This window comes from Ictidomys tridecemlineatus, chromosome 1, assembly GCF_052094955.1.
Source record: "Ictidomys tridecemlineatus isolate mIctTri1 chromosome 1, mIctTri1.hap1, whole genome shotgun sequence".
Classification (NCBI taxonomy): domain Eukaryota; kingdom Metazoa; phylum Chordata; class Mammalia; order Rodentia; family Sciuridae; genus Ictidomys; species Ictidomys tridecemlineatus.
The window spans coordinates 90,164,883-90,190,167 of NC_135477.1; the positions used below are offsets into that span (position 1 = coordinate 90,164,883).

At 43.5% G+C, this 25,285-nt stretch overlaps 1 protein-coding gene and 1 non-coding gene across 2 annotated transcripts in view; both read left to right on the forward strand.

Annotated features, from left to right (window-relative positions):
* Positions 1-24,681, forward strand: part of Thbs4 (thrombospondin 4) — a 47,071-nt gene extending 22,390 nt beyond the window's left edge. Inside the window, exons 8-22 of the mRNA XM_005329010.5 lie at positions 1,395-1,532; positions 3,704-3,772; positions 8,137-8,289; positions 11,424-11,528; positions 11,814-11,921; positions 12,583-12,742; positions 14,107-14,225; positions 15,131-15,183; positions 17,756-17,949; positions 18,911-19,089; positions 19,750-19,798; positions 19,886-20,082; positions 20,715-20,887; positions 23,781-23,920; positions 24,456-24,681. Of these exons, the coding sequence (XP_005329067.2) occupies positions 1,395-1,532; positions 3,704-3,772; positions 8,137-8,289; positions 11,424-11,528; positions 11,814-11,921; positions 12,583-12,742; positions 14,107-14,225; positions 15,131-15,183; positions 17,756-17,949; positions 18,911-19,089; positions 19,750-19,798; positions 19,886-20,082; positions 20,715-20,887; positions 23,781-23,920; positions 24,456-24,517 (1,899 nt within the window). The 3' untranslated portion in view covers positions 24,518-24,681. The remainder of the gene's footprint in view (positions 1-1,394; positions 1,533-3,703; positions 3,773-8,136; positions 8,290-11,423; positions 11,529-11,813; positions 11,922-12,582; positions 12,743-14,106; positions 14,226-15,130; positions 15,184-17,755; positions 17,950-18,910; positions 19,090-19,749; positions 19,799-19,885; positions 20,083-20,714; positions 20,888-23,780; positions 23,921-24,455) is intronic.
* Trnav-cac (transfer RNA valine (anticodon CAC)) lies at positions 6,825-6,898 on the forward strand. The gene has a single exon. It is a non-coding gene; the product is annotated as a tRNA-Val (tRNA).
* Positions 24,682-25,285: the final 604 nt, after the last annotated feature.

Genomic DNA, 25,285 nt, shown 5'->3' on the forward strand with positions numbered 1-25,285 from the left:
AAATGATGACTTGGGCTCCATCACAAACTACTTCCTTATGAATCCTTGAGACCCTGAGACACAGTAAGCATCAGGATAAAGGAGGCACAGGACACAATTGTAGCTGTTCCCTACTTGTCTACCAGTCCCTTTGCTGCAATGCTGTGATTTTTGCTTACTGCTCCAACATCTGCATTGATTATTTCTCCTAAGCAGTCTGATAGAAATTCGCTTTTCTCATGCTTTTGCAAATGTGGGAGGGGAAGATCTGTGTAAGGGTATATTTCAAGAGTTATAATGGTTTTCTTCAGGCCTCTTAAAATAGAGGAGCACTGGGAATCTCATGCCAAGATCTATCCAGGAGACCTGTAACCTGTGATTATCCAGAAGTGCTCAGGGAGGGAGCCAGTGAAAACACAGCTAATGCAGGCTCTCTGATCAGCAGGCAGAATCTGAGAAGCAGACAGTTTCAGGACCATGGTTAGCTGGTCACTAGTCTCATTGCAAAGCTGTATCCATAGAAAGTAGCAAGGCTGCCATCAAAATGTGCCTTCCCCACCCACCAGCCAGAAGAAAGCTGAAAGGAGAGATTGGGTGGTGGTGGGGAGACAGGGAAATGCAGGGAACCACAGAGACACAGCTGCACCCTGGGCTCCCCCAGGCTCATGGTAGTGCTTATCTCATTACCCACCCCCGCCCCCAGTTGTGAGCAACTAAGATGGTCTCTAGTAATCCCTCAATTGGAGAAACATCTGCATGCATTTCATAGAACTGCATCTGGCTTTTATCTGTGAGCTGGAATTTTCCTCCTTTTTGAAAGGGCAGAAAGTGGTCATGTTTTTTACATTAGTTCAAGTGTTTTTTTTTTTTTTTTAAATAAAAGGTATCAAAACCAATCTCTTAGACCACAAAAGCCTTGGAATAACACTGAACTTCTTAACAGGGCACGAAGGCAGGCAGACTCTGAAGGATCCCATCTTACTGAAGACGCATCTGCCCTGGCATTACCTTCTCAAGCTCTTTCCATTTGAATTGCTTAGCTAATGCCTTTGGAGTCATCTAACAGCCAGCTTACAAGCGGTGCAGGGACACAGTCCTTTCACAGGGATTTGTACACTCCATGCTAGAACACCAGGAAGCATATACACTGGGAGTGGACTGGTTCACATTAAGGACCTCTTGACTTGGAGGTGCAGTATTCTGTGACACAACAAAGCCCACCGAAGGCAGCCCCAGGTTGGGAGGATCAGGGATCCAATGGGTAATTCTGAAGTTAGAACCCTTAATTTCCTTTTATCATTTTTCCACCAAAAAAAAAAAAGACTTAAATGAATTAATAGGCATGTACAGATAGGTGAGGGATTGGAGAGTGTTTTCTCTGTGTAGTTAAAGACTATGATTTTTTTTTCCTCCAGTGCAAATACCATCCCTGCTACCCAGGTGTCCGCTGTGTGAACTTGGCTCCTGGCTTCAGATGTGATGCCTGCCCTGTGGGCTTCATGGGGCCCCTGGTACAGGGTGTTGGGATCAGTTTTGCCAAGACAAACAAGCAGGTGGGTTGAAGTTATGGTTTTTATTCATTTTTCGTCTTATGAGAATAATTTCCCAATTCTTCTGGAGAAGCCAATGCCTATCAGATGTCATAGTGCACGATGAGAAAGTTAGAGGGTCTTCAACTCGTTTCTGGGGTTATATTCGAGAAGGGAAGAAGCTGTTAAAGTTGGAATCAGAGAATGGGGATTTGTGGCATGACTGTAGACTTATTCTGTTTGTAGCCTTTGGACATTTTGTCCTGCAGAATAACTTGAGAAACAGGGAACAAATAAAAGCTTTGGAAAATTAGGTCCTCTTTATTGAGCCACTGTTGCCAATCAGAAGCTGTTTTGGAGATGAGAGGATTTCAAGAGTAAAAATAATACCCTGAGGAAACCTACCCTTTTTCTTAGATAAGCTATAAATCGCCATAAAACACTTGAGTACTTCGTGACAGTCTCCATTTATTTCCAAATGTTCTACTGTATCCTGGTCATTATTTAACTGACTGACTGTGAAATTCTTTTTTGATGTTTTCAGCCCTTAAAGATGGTTGATCTATAAATATAGTTTACTACCTTAGGGAAATGATTAGCTTTGAAGAAGGGCAGGGGTTCATTATTTCCTAGATGCCTATCAAAGGATTCTGGAGGACATCAGTTTTTAGACAAGAAAAGGGAGGCAAGTTAGACACAGCAGAATGACAAGGGGACGCTTCGAGGAAGGATTCCAAGGCTTTCTTCTTCTCCTTTAATGACAAAGTCTCTAAGACTAAACCAAAGAAAGCAGACAAAGTGAAATATAAAGCTGGATACAAGCTGGTAAGGACACTTCCCAGTGGACTCCCGGCAATATGGTACACCATCCTGAAGCAGAAGGGAGCCAGCTTGCAAATTTTATCACAAGTTTAATGAGTTACCAAGGTCAAAAGAAAGGAAGGGAAACAGTGCCAGTTCTAGAGACAGGGAAAGCCAGAGTTGTGAGTGGAAACGGATCCACAGCAGCTCATGGCTGATGGAGTGGGGTGCGAGTTCCAGGAATGGGGAGCTGCAGCTTTAATAGCCACTTAGGTGCTGGGGCAGGAGGATCGCAAGTTTGGGGCCAGCCTGGACAATTCAGGGAGACCCTATCTCAAAATGAAAAGGGGTGGAGTGGGGGTCAGATGTAGCTTAGTGGTAGAGCACCTCTGATTTCAATTGCAAGAGCCAAAAAAAACAAAAACAAATTTCCAGGTTTGTACCACATACAGTTATGAGCCCCATACCCATGCACATATAATGCAGAAACACACACCAATAAAAACCAGACCTAGAGCAATGAAATTGTGAGAACCCCGGCTAGTCATGCCACTGTATAAAAACATCCCAGAATTCAGGGCCAGTGGAATGCCCTAGGAAAAATCAGGGCTACTAAGGAGCCTGCTCATAAACAAAAATGGCAATTCATATGAAGACAGCACCATAAGGAAAGGTGGTAAGAACAAAAGAAATAATAAAGGGAAAAGAGAGAAAAGAAGGAATAGATAACCATAATTAAAGAATGTGGCATTGTGGAAAAGAGTTTGAAAAATAGGCAAATAAAGCTTTTATCAATAAAAATATAATCATTGAACTTAAAAGCTCAAAAGCTGAGTAAAACAAATTAGACACAGCTAAAAGAATTCATAGATTGAGGTTATTCTAAGTAAACCTTCCAGAATGGAATTCAGAGCAATAAAGATATAAAAAAATATATAAAAAGGAGGTAAAGATCAAAAGAAGATATTAATGAGAAAGCCCAACATTTGTCTAATGGTAGTTCCAAAGAAAAACTAAAAATGGAAAGAAGGTGAGAATATTCCAGAATTAAGGAAAGATATGAATCTTTAGATAGGAATACAGTGAGTCCCAAGTAGGATTTAAAAAGAAAAAAAAAAACTTTCCAGGCTAAAAAGGTGCAGAACAGATGAGTTGTACAAGTCGTCTTTTCTGAACAACTTTAAATACCATGGAGGCAATTCTCACTTGCAATTAGGTTAAGTACAGACTGGAACAAACGCCTCGAGACAGCCAAAATAACCCTCAGTTACTGTTCTACCTGAAATTCTGTGAGTCTTCACTTCACACAGAGATATCAAAACAGAGAAAAACTTATTTGCATTTCTATTTAAGCAAGAAGTCTCTCTAAACCTTCTTTAAACTTCTCTGCCTAGGTGTGCACTGATGTTGACGAGTGTCTGAATGGGGCGTGTGTTCCGAATTCCATCTGTATCAACACATTGGTGAGTATGTCTCTTGTTTTTTTTTTTTATTAGTTGCTCATGACAGTACAATGATCTTGACATATCATACATTTGAATCAAATGGGGTATGATTTCTCATTTTTCCAAGTGTACAGGTTGCAGAATCACATTGGTCATACAGCCACGTATATACATACAGCAATACTGGTGTCTGTTTTATTCTGTTGCCCTTCCTATCCCTGCTTCCCCTCCCCTCCCCCTCCCAACTTTTTAGTTTGGATGCGTCCTCTCTCCACCCAATCTAATGTGACACATTTCTCTCTTTTTTTCCCCTTACATCATCATACATGTGTTTTGTATAACGATGAGGGTGTCCTTCCATCTTCCGTGCAATTCCCCTTCTCCCTCCCATTCCTCTTTTCCCTATTTAGTGGTAATCTTCTTCTCATGCTCTTCCTCCCTACCCCATTTTGAGTCACCCCTTATGTCAGAGAAGACATTAGGCATTTGCTTTTTAAGGATTCCTCTTTTCCCTATTTAGTGGTAATCTTCTTCTCATGCTCTTCCTCCCTACCCCATTCCTCTTTTCCCTATTTAGTGGTAATCTTCTTCTCATGCTCTTTTCCCTATTTAGTGGTAATCTTCTTCTCATGCTCTTCCTCCCTACCCCATTTTGAGTCACCCCTTATGTCAGAGAAGACATTAGGCATTTGCTTTTTAAGGATTGGCTAACTTCACTTAGCATAATCTGCTCTAATGCCGCCCATTTCCCTGCAAATGCCATGATCTTGTTGTTTTTTAGTGCTGTGTAATATTCCATTGTGTATAAATGCCACATTTTTTTATCCATTCATCTATTGAAGGACATCTAGGTTGGTTCCACAGTCTAGCTATTGTGAATGGTGCTGCTATAAACATTGATGTGGCTATGTCCCTGTAGTATGCTCTTCTTAGGTCTTTTGGGTATAGTGTGAGAAGGGAAATAGCTGGGTCAAATGGTGGTTCCATTCCCAGCTTTCCAAGGAATCTCCATACTACTTTCCAAATTGGTTGTACCAATTTGCAGTCCCACCATCAGTGTATGAGTGTACCTTTTTCCCCGGAATCCTCACCAGCACTTGTAATTGTTTGACTTCATAATGGCTGCCAATCTTACTGGAGTGAGATGGTACCTTAGAGTAGTTTTAATTTGCATTTCTCTGATTGCTAGAAATGGAGAGCATTTTTTCGTTTATTTGTTGATTGATTGTATGTCCTCTTCTGAGAAGTGTCTGTTTAGGTCCTTGGACCATTTGTTGATTGGGTTATTTATGTTTTTTGTTGTTGTTTAACTTTTTGAGTTCCTTGTATACTCTAGAGATTAGTGCTCTATCTGAAGTGTGAGGGGTAAAAATTTGTTCCCAGGATATAGGCTCCCTATTTACTTCACATATTATTTCTCTTGCTGAGAAAAAACTTTTTAGTTTGGATACGTCCCATTTGTTGGTTCTTGATTTTTAACTCTTGTGCTATAGGTGTTTAGGAAATTGGGGCCCGACCCCACGTGATGGAGATTAGGACCAACTTTTTCTTTTATTAGATGCAGAGTCTCTGGTTTGATTTTTTGCTACCAAACCAGGACCATTATGGAAGCATTAGTGGGTTCATAGATCCTAACTCCAAACACGTAGAACACTGGGGAATAATAATACATTTGATTGACAGAACTAGGGCAAAAGCTTGCTACAAATGTGTTTACTGTAAGAATTATTTACAAGTCATATTCAATATAAGAAATTTTTAAATGCCAGGTTTGTTCTTTTTCTTGTATTAAAGTTGCAATATTGTGCTTTGGGGAACTTTATTTGATAATTTACTGCCACCCTTGTACTTTGAAAATATGAAGCACCTCTTGGTTTATATTAACAGTTCAGTATTATTCTGGTGATTACTCAATCCCCAAACAGCACTATTTTCATAAAACTTTGCACAAGTCATTTATATTAAATGAAAATGCTTAGTACAAAGGAGTCTGTAATTTAATATTCAGATATGAGTTTTATTTCTGAAAGTTCCTATCAACAGTATTAAGATGAAAGAGGTAGCAGGGTGGACCAGCAACAAGAAAAAGTTCTGACTCCATTTACGACTCTTCCAGGTTACTAGCATCCCTGGAAAAGCTGTTTAATCTTAGTTTCCTCATTTCCTTATAAGCAAAAGTTCTTCACAAACATCAAGTCATTTATTTTAACTGTCACAACAGCCCTATGCCTAGGCACTATTATTATCCCCATTTTACCGTTGAAGAGATTGAGACACAGGAGAGTTGCATAATTAGGCTGAGGTCCCTTCTCACTATCCTTCCGGGCTGACTACAAAGCTCAAATTCTTCTCCCATGATACTTTACTGCTTTGGAATGTACTAGGATTTATTGCTTCTTAGCTTTTGTAATATGACTTACTTACTCTGTCCCACATAATGTGCATAACAGAAGAACAATATTAAGACCAATTGTAATAGGATCAATGAAATTATTCCCCCCTCTCCACTTTAAACAGCTGCTCAGTAGCTACACTATCAGGAGACATAGCTTTAAGCATTCTTTTTTTCAAAATTTATTTTATTTGTTCTTTTTAGATATACATGACAGTAGAGTGTATTTTGACATATTATACATACGTAGAGTGTCACTTCCCATTCTTGGGGTTGAACATGATGTGGAGTTATACTGGTCGTGTATTCATATACAAACAGAGGAAAGTCATGTCTGATTCATTACACTGTCTTTCCCGTTCCTTCATTGGGAACACCAATTCCCTCACCTTCATTCCCCTTTGTCTAATCCAGTGAACTTCTATTCTTCCCTCCTCCCCCTTATTGTGTGGTAGCATCCACATTATCAGAGAGAACATTCAGCCTTTGGTTTGGGGACATTGGCTTATTTCACTTAGTATGATAGTCTTCAGTTCCATCCATTTACCAGCAAATGCCATAATTTCGTTTTTCTTTATAGCTGATTAATATTCCATTGTGTAGCTTCTTAGCTTTTTACCAGGACAAAGCTGGTCTGCAAAAATAGATTTGAGAAATAACAGGTAATAACAGGGGCTTGGGGATATAGCTCAGTTGGTAGAGTGTTTGCCTCACATGCACAAGGCCCTGGGTTCAATCCCCAGCACCACACACATACACATACACACACATACACACACACACACACATACACATACAAAAGTAATAACAGAAGCCACTCACAGAGAAGAAAAGTAGATAATGGATAGACCTCCAGGGAATCCAAAAGATGAAGGAGTAGGCAAAGAAAAAGAGCAGATATCAAGAAAAGGAGTGAGGGATACCCAGTGAAGCTGACAGATCATAAAAAATCATTGCAAAGCATCCTTCAGACTTGCCCATGAAAAGTTCCTGAGTGACTAAAATATTCAACTACATACTTTATACAGGAATCTTTTATGGTATGTATTCTTATCTCAGTAAAGCTGTATAGGCTGCGTAAGTTCTGAGGATCTATTGTATGGCATGGAGACTGTAGATAACAATACTGTACTGTAGATGTGAAATTTGCTAAGAGAGTAGATCTTAGTGTTCTCACCAAAGGAAGAAAAATAACTAGAGGAGGTGAGAGATGTCTTAATTAACTCACTGTGATAATTACTTCACAGTATATACATATATTACACCATCACACTGTGTACTTTAAATATATTGAATTTTAAATATATACAATTTGTCAGTTATACCTCAATTAGGCTAAAATTTTTAGTACAAAATATTTTTTAACTGTTAAAAAAAGAAAAAAATGTAAAAAGAGATCCTGTGTGTCCCTGGAAGTGCCATTGTGGTGGAGCTGATAGCTCATTTGCCAGTTTCTTCTTCCATAGCAAACTACCTCATCAAGAATTCTCAATGCAAGCCACCAACATTTCACTTTGTGCCTGTTTCTTTGTCATTTAATTATAAAAGAGCCAAAGGAATAGTTTAAAAAAAAAAAAAAAAGGCCTTTCTAACCAAATCATCTCCCTGACTCCAGGGCGAAGCTCCCTACTCCACCTTCCGGGACTCATTAGAACTTTCAGCCTTTCCTCCTTCACCCTCCACAGTGCAGCTGGCAGGGCCAGAGTGCTGCTGGGTCACTGCTGACCCTTCTCTCCCTTCAGTGCTATACCTTCATTGTCTACAAGGCCCTCTGCAGCTTCGATCTAATGATGTTTTCACCAACATTCACTTGACTGCATAATATACACATGCAAACAGAGAGACAGGCCTGGGCCTACTTAATCCTGGAATCAATGAGTGTATATATATATATATATATATATATATATATATATATATATATAAACAACAGTGCCTTTGTTCACAGGTTTGAACCCCTGGTTCATCCTCTCATCTTTGTCCGTTGCAGGGGTCTTACCGCTGTGGGCCTTGCAAACCAGGGTTCACTGGTGACCAGACAAGGGGATGCAAAACTGAAAGAAACTGCAGAAATCCAGAGCTGAACCCTTGCAGTGTGAATGCACGGTGCATTGAGGAGAGGCAGGGCGAAGTGACCTGCGTGGTAAGTTGTTTTCTTGCTTTGTTTTTCCTCTTCCATTTCAAACACTACCTCCCTCCAGTTTTGCTTGCTTCTAGGTAAAAGTGCTCTGAAATGAAAATGTTGCCATCAAAATGGGCATAGAATGTGACAAGACCGCTGGGTTTGTAGGGAGCAGTCCAGAGCCCACCTAACCTTTGGCTGCCTGTTCTTTCCCTTTTATATGAACCACATATGAAAGCCATGGGAGTAACACTACTCAGTTGCTCACCTGGATGGTGGAGCCCCAGCTTCCAAGCACCTTCTGTGGAGAAGCCCAAGAATCCAGGCTCGTTCTCCTCCTCCCTTTCCTTCTTCTGCCCTGTCCACTTGTATTTGACAGGCATACCTGCTGCCATTTCTGATTCTCCGTACCCTTGAGACCTCTCATGTCCATTTTCAGGGGGTGTCACAATGCAGAGGTGGGGGCTGTTGACAGTCCTTAGGAGAAACCTCCACTATATAGTGAGTCTAAGTGGGGAACAATGCCATTCTTTTATGTCCTGCTCAGCCCTAGTGCAGGGACAGCTCAGTGTATGGTCATGTTTCCTGTCCATTCCCAGCCCTGGAGCCAGTGTGGGCAGGAGGAACCTGGGCAGACAGCCGAGCACCCACAGCTGACATGGGCCTCGTGCTGAGCCTGTAGAGGGCCCTTTGGGAAGGACCACCTATTCCCAAACTCCAGGACCCAGAGTCCTCGGGGACTGTGGGTACTGACAAGTCAGCCAACCTTGGCTGCTCACTTCTTCCCTACTTCCTGGGTGCCAGGCCCCCAGCAGGTGGCCCTTCAGCCAGTCTGAGGGTCATAGCAAGCACCCCTGGGCTGCAGCATGGATTCTGTGAGAATGTGTCCTCTTCCTCATACCTTAAACTGAGAATCCTTGGTCTTCATTCCTGGAAGCTTTTCTGCAATTATCATGCCACTTTTCATATGGGAAAAATAAGAAGAGTCAAAAATAAGTAAAAGAAGTAAGGATAGTAGTCTTCCCTGGCAATCCAGATATTCTGGAACAACTTCAGGATGAAGAGATGTACTGTTGTCAGAGGGGAAATATCCCAGAAAGCTCCCCAGTTCCTGTTGGTAGGGGAAAAAAAGAAAAAAGTCACTGGGTAGCAAGTGTGTCTCTGTGTTTAAGTCCTCATTTTCTGTGAACAAATTGATGACGCCCCTGGGATGGTGGGTGTTGGGCTCTTAATATGTTTTGAATTTGTAATAAGGCACAACGACAGATGGTAAAGGATTAATAAACTTGGTGTGACTACTAAAATAATTTAATCTGCCAGAAAAATGGCTCATTAAAAATGTATTTGTTCCTAGAGGAAATTTTTCCTCATTAAAGTGAGTCAAGGACCATACCCCATGGCTAAACTCTCCAGGCCTTCCAAAGGCATTTTGCTGAAGCAATTGAGCAGGGATTGGTGAGCTCTGGGAGGATTTCTTTGGAATCTGGCCTTCTCAATCTCTGGCTGCAAAGGGAGAGAGCAGATGATAAGACAGGCAGGCTGCCGCTCAGGAAACCACTGCTCCCAAAGCACCTTATTTTGATTAGAGAGGCCAGGAAATTTCACATTTGCTCTGCAAAGTGTGTTTCCCGTTGGCCCAGACTTTCTCCCTCAGATTCTTTCCCTGCTCTGTCTTTATGCCATGGGTTCATTTTTCCTCTCCCTGCATTTCTGGTTCTGTCATTTTTTATGCCCCCCTTTTCCCCTCCTCCTTCCAATGTCCTGCCTATTCTTCCCCAGGACAGCCCAACCTGCTCCATCTCATATCCAGGACCCTTCTGGAAAGGTTTCCTTTCTCCTTGGTGTATTGTCATCCTCTAACTTGGCCTCCTCAGATGTAGATTAGCAGAAGAAGAACTCAAAACATGCACATGAACCATGTATAAATGGCAAAACTCACTGGAATGGGACAGACTTAAGGTCACATTTCCCAGCTCTGAGCAAGGCACTGAGCTAGGCTGAGCCTACCTGGCTCTTCTGTGGAAAAGAATGGCGACCTTGCAACATTATTGTAAAGATAGGAGAACATGTTTCTGAAAAGTTGGCTACAGAACAGCTGTTAACCTCACCCTCGTTCTGCTGAAGGTGAAGGCTTACCTTCACCATTAGTGGCAGCAGGATCCTCAGGTACACATCTCCAGGCAGATAGAGACATTGATCTCACACTGCACCTGTGGGAACCTTCTGCTAAAAGAAAGGGATGTAAAAAGAGATAAGTACCTTGGAAGGTTCCCCCTTTGGTAGAAATTAATCCAGAAGACAAATTGAGAGATAAGACTGTGATTCGAGAATGATAAGGAAAATGCCACAGGAACCACTCCACCCAATCACTCATTTTCAGGAGAAGAATAAGTTGGACATTCACCTGAAAACTGTTGGGACCATAATTCAAACTTACAAATGCAGATCCCTTTAAACCAGAAATTCCATGCTGTGAAACTAGTACGCATACACAAAATGACTAATGGGCCAGAATTATTGGTGGCAGCATTGTTAGCAACAGGAGAGACATTAGAAGCCTGACACCCACCAGTGGAAAACTAGTTGAATTAATTGAGGTGTATCCAGACAATCATAGGTGTGATATGTCTGCAGCCATCAAAAAGAATGGCATGAATCTACATGGAACAATATGGAAAGAGCTCCAAGACAGAATGGGGAGTTTTTTTAAAAAGAAAAGCCAAGGTGTAGAACAGGTGTGTGTGTGTGTGTGTGTGTGTGTGTGTGTGTGTGTGTGTGTGTGTGTGTGTAGATGTATAAACAATGATATACACACACAATTTTGCAAAAGGACAAAATGAGAGAAAGACACTGGCTTGTCTGTGCACAGACTCTCTGACAGTGTAACATAAGAATGGATTCCTTTGATTGCCTGAGCCATGGGAACAGGAGCAGAAGGATAGTTTTTAGCATTGATTTCGCTTTGTGTCTTTTGAATTTTGAACCATTAGACTATCCAAATGCAATTAAATAGTTTTAAAATCTCATCTAACCAAAGCTGCTAGGCTTCAGGCCCTTCCCCTGGGGATGCACATACAGGAGCAGAGACCCTATTGGCTTCCCGCCTCCTGGCCAGGCTCAGCTTCCCAGGCCTCTAATGGGCTTTCCTTTCACAGTGCGGAGTCGGGTGGGCTGGTGATGGCTATGTCTGTGGAAAGGATGTGGACATCGACAGTTACCCTGATGAAGAACTGCCATGCTCTGCCAGGAACTGCAAGAAGGTAAGACGGAGAAGCAAGAGAAACACACACACACACACACACACACACACACACACACACACACACACTCACGTAAGTACACACTTTGACTTTACAAAACCACATCTCATGTGGGGGAAACATTCTGCAGGTCCCATTTAAAATTGCATTTTTAAAGTAGTTGCATCTCAAATGAAGCAAAACAGCCACCAACGATAAAGTCAGCTACACTTGGTCTTGAGATTATAGCTGGTTTTCAATGTAAGACAGGAAGTAGGATGTCACTCTGAGCTGTTTCCTCCTTAGGACAACTGCAAGTATGTGCCAAACTCTGGCCAGGAAGATGCAGACAGAGACGGCATTGGAGATGCTTGTGACGAGGATGCTGATGGAGATGGGATCCTGAATGAACAGGTACCAGTTTTGTGGGGAGCACCCATGAACTACCACGTGATGCCAAATGCCAGGGATGATGGAAGAGAACCCCATCAACTATTTATATTGATCATTCCAAATATTAGTTGCCACTCTGTCCCCATAGCACTGAAACTATTTTTTTTTTTTTTTTTTTTTGGTATCAGGGATTGAACCCAGGGGCACTTGACCATTGAGCCACATCCCTGTGTTTTATTTAGAGACAGGGTCTCACTGAGTTGCTTAGTGCCTCACTTTTGCTGAGGCTAACTTTGAACTCGCAATCCTCCTGCCTCAGCCTCCTGAGCCACTGGGATTATAGGCATGCACCACCAAGACCAGCAGCACTGCAACTTTTTTTTTAAAAAAAAGAGAGAGAGAAAGAGAGAGAATGAATTTTTTTTAATATTTATTTTTAGTTTTTCAGCCGACACAACATCTTTGTTTGTATGTGGTACTGAGGATTGAACCCGGGCCATACGCATGCCAGGCGAGCGCGCTACCGCTTGAGCCATATCCCCATCCCTCTGCAACTTTTTATTTCATAAGATTCGCAAATGTTTGAAAAATAAAATTAATAGACTTGGGCCACCTCTCCTTCCAGTGGGGGGAGTGAATTTAGTGAAAGTCTGAGTAAGTGTCCCCTCATCCCCTCTTTTAGGATAACTGTGTCTTGACTCACAATGTGGACCAAAGGAACAGCGATAAAGATATCTTTGGGGATGCCTGTGACAACTGCCGGACAGTCTTAAATAATGACCAGAAAGATACTGACGGGGACGGAAAAGGAGACGCTTGTGATGATGACATGGATGGAGATGGTGGGTTTGCTTTGCTCTGTCATTTATTTGGGATTCATTTGTCCTTTTGTCCTTGTCCTCTCTCAAGAGTAGGAATAGAATTGCTGACTCAGGGCTTCCCACGCTGATGGTTCACTGCAGCCTGGAGGCCCAGGGCTGGCTTGTCTCTGTAGGAGACTCCACAGCTCATGCCCCTGTTTAATAACTGTAGATGTTTCTGGAATTCTAGGTCATTGCTAGGAACTTAATAAAAACCCCTTCCAGCAGGGTCATGTCAGGGCTGTGTCCTGTAGGGGATCTACCTTCCCCAATTGTACTTTCCTCACCACCTTTCTCCACCTGGAAATGGAGAATTGAGCTTTGAACAGATTCACAGACGAGACCCTCTGAGGCACACTTCTGAGACCCAGGCCCCTCAGGGAAATATGGCCATCCTCTGCCTATTCTGGGTCGGGTTCTGGAAGCAGGGTGGCTATACTGCACAGCTCTGGGAACCCTGCTACAGGAACTTTGTGTGAGGTCCGTGTAAGAGGCCCCTCCTAGACCTAGGCAGCTGTGGAACTTCATGAGACTTGAGGGAGGTCATTTGATTCTGTATGACTCCCGTGGCATAGAGATGACGAGCACTGAAGGATAGCGTGGGATCTGGTAGTGGCTGGAAAACATACCAAAACACAGAGCACGGGGAGAAAACCCTTTAGAAATACCACCCACTCCAAACACACATGTATGCATGCACACACACACAGAGACCACACAGAGTATCTATACCTCCCTAAAGCATGACCTCATCTTCTATAAGCCCATCTGATGCCTCTGACCCAGTGGTGCACTGACAAACCAGCTCAATAAAAAAAAAAAAAAAAAAAAAAAAGAAAGCCCCAATTCGTCAATTTCTGCAATGCTACTTCTCCCATCAACGATTTTAAACTACCAATATGATGTCATTCAATGCAAAATTGGCACAAGAGGGACTCAGTGGGCCTGACTCCAGCATACCACTGTCCAGAACCCTGCATCCAAGTCATAACTCGGACACCATTAGGTCCTCCCTCTCAGGGTCAGCCCAACCAGCCATCGTGCCCCCCACTTCTTTTGCACGAATCCCAAATCAGTGGATAAATGCCTATAAGAGCTATTCCTTTTTTATGTCTTCCAGAATCCTTCCTTTGAAATGACTTTCCAAAACCACATCTCATGTGGGGCAAACATTCTGCAGGTCCCATTTAAAATGGAATTTTAAATGGGACCTTCAGCTAACTGCTGAAAAGGGTAATGACTGTGACAATGACCATGGGCCTGACCTCTGTATCACCCAGAAGTCAGTGTGTCACATTCCCTTCTGTCATGTTCCCCTGAACCAAGGTAGCATTCTTTTCTTGCAGGAATAAAAAACATTTTGGACAACTGCCCCAGAGTTGCCAATCGTGACCAGAGGGACAAGGATGGTGATGGTGTGGGGGATGCTTGTGATAGCTGTCCTGATGTCAGCAACCCTAACCAGGTTAGTAGGCTTCAGGGGAATTCAAACTCTAGGCTGAACTGTCTTAGGCAAAGATTCATCTAAGACCAACGTCCCGAGGAACACAGCAGAGCCTGTTGGCCGGCTCCTGCCTGTTGCCACTTATGTAACAGAGGACAGGTGGAGAAATGACACACATTAGGCTTGAGGATGGTGGCACGAGCACTACAAGAGTCTGGATGGGGTCTTCTGAGGCCTTCAGGATAAAGTCTCCCAGCTGAAGAGCACTGCTGATGTTAGTAACTTGAGCTTAATGATGCCCAGAATAACTTTTTTCTGCTAAAAGGAAAATGGAACGTGGAAGTTAACCATTGAGAGCCTAATCATGTGTCCCGTTAGTCCCTAGATCCCTGCACAGCCTATGTATGGACATTTCAGATTAAGTTCAGTCAGTGACGTGTCGAGTTTCCCTTTACACACCCCCTCCCTGTCTGGATAATTGGGCATGATGTGTCATTTGTTTCTGGAGCCCTTCGAGAGGGGAGTCATTGTTGCCCTCGGTGACTCACCATTTTGACTCCATTCCAAAATACGGAAGCAAAGCAAAGTCAGTTTGCTTTGTCCTCATGCCTATGGCTGGCTCCCTTCCAACTCATGCCAGAGCTCTGCATCTCCACCTGCCACCATGCTAGCCGGGCACCCTTTCCCAATCAGCTCATCTGGTGTGTAGGCAGCCCATCCATGCAGCTTGATATTTTAGAAGGCTTTTTTGAAAATTCAGCATTGTGCCTACACCAATATGGTGTTGTCCTTTTGCAGTTTTGTACCATCCTAACTCCAGAGAAATAATTCCTGAAATCCAGTGATGATGGGTGAGGTCTGCCTTCTCTAGAACATTCTGTACATGCAGGCCCAGGGATAAATAACACATTCTGTTCTCTTTGCAGTCTGACGTGGATAATGATTTGGTTGGGGACTCCTGTGACACCAATCAGGACAGGTACGGCCTATGTCCCACTTCAGGCAGGCAGATGCAAAATTTTAATTTTCGGAGCTTTGTTGATAGCAGGCTTTGGGATCTGTCTGGGTGTATTCTGGATCTCTCTGGGGCTGCTATTGGGACAGCTCTGTCTCCAGTCAGGGCCACCATTCCTCTCTGGAAATGCTGTGTAGGAGATAGCAGTGGTAGAATAGGCCACTGGATACTCCAGCAAGGAAGCTCTATGGCAGGAGAGGCACAGTGGTACCATGCCCTACAGACAGGTTCTAGAGTGTGACAGCCAGACATGAGTCACCATTCTTTCTCTTACAATCTGGTTAATCTTAAATTAGTTACCTAATCTCTCTGTGCCTCAATTTCTCCTCTGTACAGTGGGGATGACAGTAGATCTAGCTCATAGGACTTTTGGGAAGATGAAGTTAATTCATAAGAAGTGCTTAGCATGATTTCTGTTGTAAATCTAACGTTCTGGTTATATTCTTTCAATTCAGGAAAACTCCACCATCATCCCAACATAGATATCAGTTTGCTGAGGGATCACTATTACTTTCATTGTCCTTCACGTTTTTCCATTTAGTTTCTCTTATTTGAGTTAAATTTGTTCTGTGCAAGCAAATTTTGCCAACCCTCCTAGCCCAACACAGTGGAGTCCCACATTAAGACCAGGGCTGGCTGGAGATGTAGCTGTGATAGAGTCCTTGCTTAGCATACTCAAGGGCCTAGGTTCCATCCCTAGCACTGCAATTAAAAAAAAAAAAAAAAAAAAAAAAGATGCTGTAGGAGCATCACAAAAGAAACACAGCCATGTGCCACTCATCTCTGGATGATACCTGCTATCCTAGGCTCTAACCCCTGTACTCCTTGGGGAACTCCATAGAGAGGCACTCAGAACCAGAGTAAAGAGGGCAAGGATGCTATAAGGCAAAGCAGCAAGAGACTCAGCTTCTCTCCTAGTACCTGGATCACATATTGCGCTGCAGACTCAGTTCTCCATCTACACCTTGCTCAAAGACAGCTCCCTCAGTATGTTCCGTGTCTTCATTGCTGAGCACATACAAAGTTGAGTGATTTGGACATATTTTTCAGTCTCTTGGAGTCTCAATTTCTTTATCTGAAAAATATAAATAATTAATCACATGTTACAGGTAATGGTGAAAATTCAAGATCTTGTAGGTAAGACTCCCAGCCCAGCACTGGCTCTCAGTCCATATGCAGAAAATGGTGGCTGTTACTGTTGGTATCACAGTATAGGAAGGGCGAGTCAGGAAGGGAGTCTGACATCAGATCTCTCGGTTTCAGAGTGGAAGGTGGGACTGGCACCCTGACAACCCCCCTAAATGATGTATATCAAGAATGTCCCCTGTCACAGGTCATCCTGTACTCGGATTACCATCTGATTTCTAAAATATGCTATTCCACCAGCCTCTAGAAATTTGCCTAAAACTAATGACTCATTCTGCCACATTTTAATTCCCACAAATGTGAACCTTGAGGGAGAGGACAGGAACTGCTTGTTTTTTTTTTGCATACAAATGTTCAGGGCTCTATAGAATAGTTGTTGCTAATGGAAATAGCTCAATGGTATGTTTAAAAAAGCAGCCCGAGAGCCTGCACAGGAATTCTACCAGTTGAGACAGTCTTCGGTTTGTCCAGGGTTGGACTGACTTCTGTTGCCCCTGGAGCCATGTGGAATGACTGGTCCCTGGCTTCCCTCCCATGTAGTGTAGGGGCAGTTCCTTGCCGATGGGAGGCCACAGAAGGCACAGGGTGAAAGGAGCATCTGCTGTGATCTGAAGCAGCCACGGGAGGTGTCAAGAGACTCGGGGTAACCTCTGGGAGACAGTGCAGACTCATCCTCCCATGGCCATTCAGCCTGAAAGAGGAAAAGTGGTGGTCTGAGAGTAAGAACCCTGAGAAGTCCTGGGCCCACCTCTCGGGAAGGGGCAGCTGTATTCTCTGCCAGTCTCCCCATGGCATTCAGGTCAGAATTCTCATTGTGTCCACGGGCCAGGGATTATAAAAGGAAATAAACACAACATACTGTAGGATTCTTTCACAGGCACTTAGCAAGTGCTTTCTCATATATTAAAATTGAATTGTGCAAAATTCTGATCATTGACTCACGTACTCTTCGTAACAATCCTAGGAAGTAGGGACCGTTACCATCCCCACCTTACAGATGAGGTCACTGAACCACAGATGTGGAGTGTCATGTGCATGGTCTCCTGCTGGTCAGGGTGGCTGGGCCAGGACTCTCTCTGGAGCTGGCTGGCACCACAGCCTCTCCCTCTGTGCCCTTCACATGTCCTCAGAGTCAGGGATCATTAACAGTCCCCAGGCACCGAGAGGAGCCTCTGGTCACAAATCACAGACACAGACTCTTATCTTCAGTAGTAAATGGCTGTCTTGTTTTTAAAGGCTAAAGAAGTGGAAAATTGTCTCTGCAGCCCATAATGGCTGCCTCATCAAAGGAATCGAACTATCGGGTTTGATAAAATCCCAAGGCTGTTAAAATCCTCCAACCCAGATTCTCCTTCCTGTCCCCTGCTGAACTGAAATCCTTTCTCCACAGTGATGGAGATGGCCACCAGGACAGCACAGACAACTGCCCCACGGTCATCAACAGTGCCCAGCTGGACACTGATAAGGATGGAATTGGGGATGAGTGTGATGATGACGATGACAATGATGGCATCCCGGACCTGATGCCCCCGGGACCAGACAACTGCCGGCTGGTCCCTAACCCAGCCCAGGAGGATAGCAACAGTAAGCAGGCCCAGCCCAGGTTGCCTGAGACCCCCCTCTGGCCAGGCACACTGCCCCCCTCAGGGCACTGAGGACTCAGATCCTCTGCTTTCTTGCCTCCCAGTAATGGCTGCGTCAAACTCAGCTCCTCTGCACACTCTGTGTGGACGGTAGACATCTGGTAGACAATGGTCTCCAACTCAGAGCTGATCACTTTGCAGCTTCTGGGCCACCCTAGGATGCGATCATACAGAGCAAGGCCGCAGCCATGTGCTCAGCTCCATCCCCCAGAGACTGGGAGAGTGGCTACATTGTCCTTGCTCCTTCCAGTCACTGGGGGTCCCAGAAAAGGAGCCAGAGAGAAGGGCACAACAGAAAGGGATGGGCTGGATTCACAAACTCAGACACCTGCAGGAGCCAGGCATTGACATGTGTGCACCAAGTCAGATAGGAGTTGACAGGGATCGGTGGGGGTTAAGGTAATTAGAGGCTTTATCCCCAGCTATGCAAATTCAAATGTCATTTCAGTTGAATGAAATTCACTTGTAGGCCAAATTCAGCTGAGGGACCAATCAGAATTTATAAGATTCTGGTGACAGTAATTTCCCTGCTTTTTGCACATTATAACCTAGAAAATGTTGTGGACATTCGCTTACATAAGATCAGGCTTATGAGCCACCAGTTGGTAAACCCAACCATATATCATAAAAACTTCCTGAGGACACAGTGAAGGGCAACTGTTAACATTGACCTTGCAAGAAACTCTGGGTGTTACCTGAGGGCTGATCTGATTGCCCATCAGCAGGGTCCAGGTTGAAGCCTAGGACCAACCCCAAGGTTCCTTTCCTGACACTGGTGAATCCTAGCCCTGGAGGTGGGAACTTGAGCTCGTCTTCTGTCCCCCGTCCAGCCCCTTTCTCTGCTGAGGAGTGGTAAGTATGGGCATTGTTGAGCTCCTGTCCTCTTTCTTCACCCCACTCAGGTGATGGGGTGGGAGACATCTGTGAGGCTGACTTTGACCAGGACCAGGTCATCGACCGGATCGATGTCTGCCCTGAGAATGCAGAAATCACCCTGACGGACTTCAGAGCCTACCAGACCGTGGTTCTGGATCCCGAAGGGGATGCCCAGATCGACCCCAACTGGGTGGTCCTGAACCAGGTGAGTGTATCCGAGTTGGCAAGAGCTCGGCTTTGTCTTTTTTAATAGTGGCAGGTGTCATTTAGAGGTACTGATTAAGAACGGGAAGCTGTTCATGTGTTCCTCCTCATAGTCCTGAGACAAAGTCTTTTCATTGTGCCCATTTTATAGATGATAAAATTGAGTCTTCTAAAGCCTTGAAGACTGCTCAGGGTAGCTCTGCAGTGAGTGGCTGAGATGGCTGGAACTGGAACTCGGACCAATCATGCTCCTGATATAGTAATCAGCCTCCTCCATGTCCTCCTCATTGCATAGCTGAGAAAGGAAGGCAGAGAGATTTAGTAGACTTTCCAGAGTCACAGAGCAAACCATATTAGAAATACATGTTCCCCAATCAAGGGGAGTCTGCTTAAGTGACAATCTTAGAAAAATTATTTCTATTTAGTGGGCAATAAGACCAGCCCTCAGGTGACACCCAGAGTTTCTTTTATTTAAACATTCTTTGCCAGTTTGTGCTTTCTTTGGACTCATAACAAGATACAACAAGTACTCAGATGATGAAACCTTTAATGGAGGTCACACATCACCAGTCTGCCACTCATGGCACCCAGGGTTCTGGGTTCCCCAAATTTACTTGGTCCACTTTGAGATGGCTCTGAACTTCCTCAACTCTTTCTACAGGGCATGGAGATTGTGCAGACCATGAACAGTGATCCTGGCCTGGCAGTGGGTATGTCTGGGGCCTCAGTTTACTCTCCTGTAGAATTCTGCCAGCTGGCAATGTTTCTGTTTGTCTAATCATATCTGATCTCCACAGGGTACACGGCTTTCAACGGAGTTGACTTCGAAGGGACCTTCCATGTAAACACCCAGACCGATGATGACTATGCAGGCTTTATCTTTGGTTACCAAGATAGCTCCAGCTTCTACGTGGTCATGTGGAAACAGACGGAGCAGACATATTGGCAAGCCACGCCCTTCCGAGCTGTTGCGGAACCTGGCATCCAGCTTAAGGTAATGGTGGTCAAACCCCTTCTTCTGGGCCCTTTGCCCTCCCTTTAAATCCCAAGTTCTCCCAAATGGCACGTAGATAATCTTAGAAATGGATACATTGATGACAATGACATAGTCAGGATGAGAGCTGACCCAGAGACTCCCTTCCTGCCTGTATGACAACTACACTCAGATCTCTAGGTGACCATCAGGGAACATGAGCCTACATGGAGTCAGAGAGATTGGGAAGGTCTGGAGTGCATCTTCAGGCATCCTGTGTTGGAAACTGGCTCAGGTGTGGTCAGTAGGGCCAGCTATGTACAGAAGGTCTGATGGGCTATCTCCATCATTCCCATGAGGGCAGAAGACAAATTCAGGAGCCAGACATTTGCGGGGAGCCCTCCTGGGGCCAATGTGGGGAAGCAATGGACTTATCATAGAAAAAGTATGGAATGAGCAGGACAGTATTGTTCCCTGCTTAGTACTAAGGGGCTGGGGTCACCTCAGAAGAAAGAACATTTAAGTATTTGTTTTGTACAAGTCCAAGGCCGTCTGACTGTAACCAGAATTCAACACCATGTCATCACCTCAGGTCTAGACAGAAAGATGGTCTGTGTGTCCTCTTCTAACACTCTCCTCCTGTCCTTGTCCAGGCTGTAAAGTCTAAGACGGGCCCAGGGGAACATCTCCGAAACTCCCTGTGGCACACAGGGGACACCAGCGACCAGGTCAGGCTGCTGTGGAAGGACTCCAGGAACGTGGGCTGGAAGGATAAGGTGTCCTATCGCTGGTTCCTGCAGCACAGGCCCCAGGTGGGGTACATCAGGTAGGTGGGGGTCTCTTCTCCTGCCCTGGTATACTCCATTCTTCACCCCAGAGGCTTTGCTTCCCTGATTAGTCCTGATCTGGGATTATCCTTGAGGATTTGCCAGGATTTCCATGACTTCAGACCAGGACACGCAGAAGAGAGGTGGGAGGAAGACACATAGGCTCAGACTGAAACGAGGGCCAAGTGCTGCATTGCAGGAGATTCTGGGGGAGGCATTGGGGGACCCATGCAAATGGATGGTGGTGCCCTTCTGCTGTGCCCTTAGCAAAGCCCGAGAGTGGATCTGCTGATGGGTGGAGGGAAGGATGTGTGGCTGAGACGCCTGCACGCGCTCTGCCCTGAGACTCCTCTGGGCCTATGTAATCACTTACATAGAGAGTCCCTCATGGTCTGTCTTCACTGCTGGACTGTAAACTCCAGGAGGACAGCACCTGTGTCTTGATCTCTGTCTCCCCAGTGCCTAGTGTGACACCTGCTACGTACCATGTATGGTACAAACTGTTCATCATGTAAGCAATGTGATCTACCCTATTTTTTTTTTTTTAGCCATCATGTCTTTTATTTTTAAATACTTTAGAACATATTTCCTAAGTACAAGTGAAAACCATAATATGCTTATCAAATCAGAAAATATAATAATGATACAACATGATATATAATCAGCAACATAAATTCAAATGCCATCAATCATCTTATTAATATTCTATATGATTTTTGTATGCTTGTGGCCTAAGATGTAATATTAGTATGCATTCCAAGAGTTGTCGTAGCTCTATTGTCTCCTTTGTTTCTTTTATTCTAAACCATTTATGTGATTTTTTTAATGTTTAGATTCATAAATGATAGAAAGATCAATTAGGAAAGTGAGTAAAGCGAGTAATCTGTCTAGTAACAGGCAGAATAAAGACCCCAAATTCTAATCTTTCTAATCTCTTGATACTGTGCCTTAGATTGCAAAATAAACTCTATAGATACGATGTGGAACTTGGAATGTATAGATTAACCTGGATCATTCCAGTGGTCAGACTTAATTATACAGATCATTGAGACTTTTCTTGGCTATGATCAGAAAAAGATACCTGAGTATAGAAGACATGATAGCCAGGAAATAGAGCTCTTCTCACCAGGGACAAAGTATAATCCCCAATGGCATAACCCCAATGTCTCACCTCTGGCCACACCCCCACCTGCCTACAGTTATCACCTAGTTAATCCATATCAATGGATTAATCCATTGATTAGTTTAAACATCTCATAATCTAATCATTTCACTTCTGAAAATTTTTCATTGTTTCACAATGAACTTTTGGGGGACACCTCATATCTAAGATTTAATATCTAAATCATAACAAGTAAGGTACTGCTGTAACAAATCCCCCAAAACATGAAAGTGGCTTTGGAACTGTGTAATGGGTATGCCCTATTTCTTTATAGGACTGTTTTTTTTTTAAACTAATCTCAGGAGTTACAATGGCCTACATCTTTGAAAAATTTAGACAATATACTTATTTCAGTTTTCATATTTGCAGATCAACACCCATGTCAGCTTACATAGTACCTTTAGGAACTAGTATATATTGCATTCTCCTAAACAGGTCAGGAAAGCAACTTAGAAGGAAAAAGAAGCTTATCTGGACTAATTCATTCTGTTCTCCTCTATGACATTATGTCTAATGGGCTCTGTTTGCCCCACAATAAGGAAGCGCATGGCCTTTCATGTTCTCAGCCTTGTTAAGACCAACATCCTTTTTTTAATACAAATATGTTGAAATACCCCTTCTTCTATCCCAAAATGAAATCATAAGAAATATAACCCACCTACACATATTATTTTTGAAAGTCAATCTGAGCTCTAACAATAGAGAAATAATTAATAAATTAATATACAATTTTGTTGTATATTACTTTATTAATAATTAATAAAGTAATATACAACAAAATAATATAAATGCTTGGGCACAATCATACCAGAAGACAAAATGAAATAGAGAGTAGCATCCATATGCCTAGAATCACTGTGAAAGTGACATTCTAATACAGATTGATGATTCAGTGACAAATTATATTACAATGGTATTGCCAAAGGTGATGTGAAGTTGTAAAATGGTAAAACTCAATTTTCAACCAAAACAAAGTACTTAGTAGTTTCCCAATTTACCCTGGAGACTTCAGCTAACATGAAAATCTGTCTAAAATATACGTGATGTAGACAAGTAAAAGGGAATTAAGTTCTAGGCCCCAGTTGTTACAAACAGGCCGTTATCCTTCTGTGTGTCTGGAGAAACACTCTAAAAGCACACAGGATGCAGGACCAATTTTGACTAGTCTCTCCAGGCATTTTAAGCCATCCAGTGTCCCTAACTTCTGCCACTCAATGCCACCATGACAACCAAAAATTCCCTGCAGGTTTCTGAACTTCTACGTAGGGAATGTTGTTGTCTATTGTGAATTGTGGCTCTGGGAGTCTGTGCGTGATATCCAGTAGAACTGAGGAAAAGCAGAAGTTCTAAGCATCTGTCCAGACAAGGTCACTCATAAGATGTAGCCAAAGGGCCTTTCTCCCAGGATGTCAGGCTATATCTTTTTAACTCATCAGCAAATACCTATCAAATTTACTGTGTCCCAGAATTGTGTTGGGTTTTTTGAAAGACCATTGAATTGTCCCTGTACCATCTCCCTGCTACTGGCTGGGAAGACATAGATACACAGGTTCTGCCCTCAAGGAGCTTCCAGTCTAATAGGGAGGGAGACCAGCTACAGCACAGTCCAGGTCAGTGGGAAATGAGTGTCAAAGAGAATAAAGGCAAGTCATGGGACCCTGGGTCTCCTCATGGGCACTTCACCCTGCATTGGGCTTCATGGAGACCTGTTCTGCCTGTGTTGTCTGCAGGGTGCGATTTTATGAAGGCTCAGAGTTGGTGGCTGACTCTGGGGTCACCATAGACACTACTATGCGTGGGGGCCGACTTGGAGTTTTTTGCTTCTCTCAAGAAAACATCATCTGGTCCAACCTCAAGTATCGCTGCAATGGTAACGTACATTCTGCTACTGCACAATGTTATTACTAGAATTAATCAGACAGTGCCACCATATTTTTATAGCATACTCTCCCCTCTAAAGCCCAAAGCTCATGCTACATGCTCATTAAAATCTGATAGCCCCTGTGTAACAGAAGTCAGAATTGGATCTCATTTTTCTGATTTTATAAATTTGAAAATTTAGATCCATCGAATTTAACGGCATGGTTTAGGTTTGGGGTTCAGTGAGAAATTCAGTCAGATTCAATTTACAGGCAGCCTTAATTTTCATATGGCTCAAACATAATCACAGACTCAAAAGCCACTCTGCCTGCTAATTTTCTTCAGGGCTATGAATGAGCGTTGCTGGGCTTTCAGCCAACAATTTGCAAAGCAGCCTGAAGTAGAAAATGGCTGCCGGGGCCTGTGGGGCCTCTTGGGCAAGCTGAGAGCGCCCCCTACAGGAGTCCTGACTGACATGCAAAACGGATCTGGATTCCAGGTAGAAAGGCTCCTAATTAACCATCCTTCGCCCATTGTTTTTGCAGACACCATCCCAGAGGACTTCCAGGAGTTTCAAACCCAGATTTTTGATCGCTTGGATAATTAAACAGAGGAAGCAACCTATAACTGCTTTTCCAAATGCTAAAACTATATATTTTTTAATTTCCTATAAATTTCTTTGTATTTACTGTGGCTTTCTTTTACAGCCCAAATATATCAGAACTTTTTATATGAATGTAGAAATAAAGGAGAAGACATCATTTCTAATAACGATGCTACTCAGGCATTGCTTACATGTGGCTCAGTTTGATGGCGAATGGTGTTCTCTGAGGGTTCCACATTGAACTTGCAGGATGATATTTTATCCTCAGGCCCCGTAGTCTGTGAAACTGAGCATGTGCATGAATCAGAAGGTCATAGCAAAGGGTCTCATCTGGGTCACCCCAATCAGCTTCACTCAAAAGACCTAACAGTTCTTTGTATACCTTAAGCAGCCTCCTCAGTCTAGGTAGGGAGGCCCAGAAATACCTGCCCAGGGACACCTTGCCAATTAAGATTTTTTATGACCAGCCCTGGGACAGATTTGCCCAATTCCTTCAGATCCTCTCCCCTCACCTCATGCACACCTTCCACAGACTTCTATCATTAACACAATTCTTACACTTATTTATACATTTGGCTCCCCCTAGTGGACTGTAAATTTATTGAAAATAATTATGTCTTATGCTGTCCACCTGGTACCTGAAGTGTAGTAGATATCCAATAAATGTTTGCTGAATGAATATCTCCTAAGTAATCAGGACAACAGTGCATGAATGGGTCACATAAGCCCTCCTAAGACTCAAAAAGCTGCTCACAGCCATGTTCTGTGCTA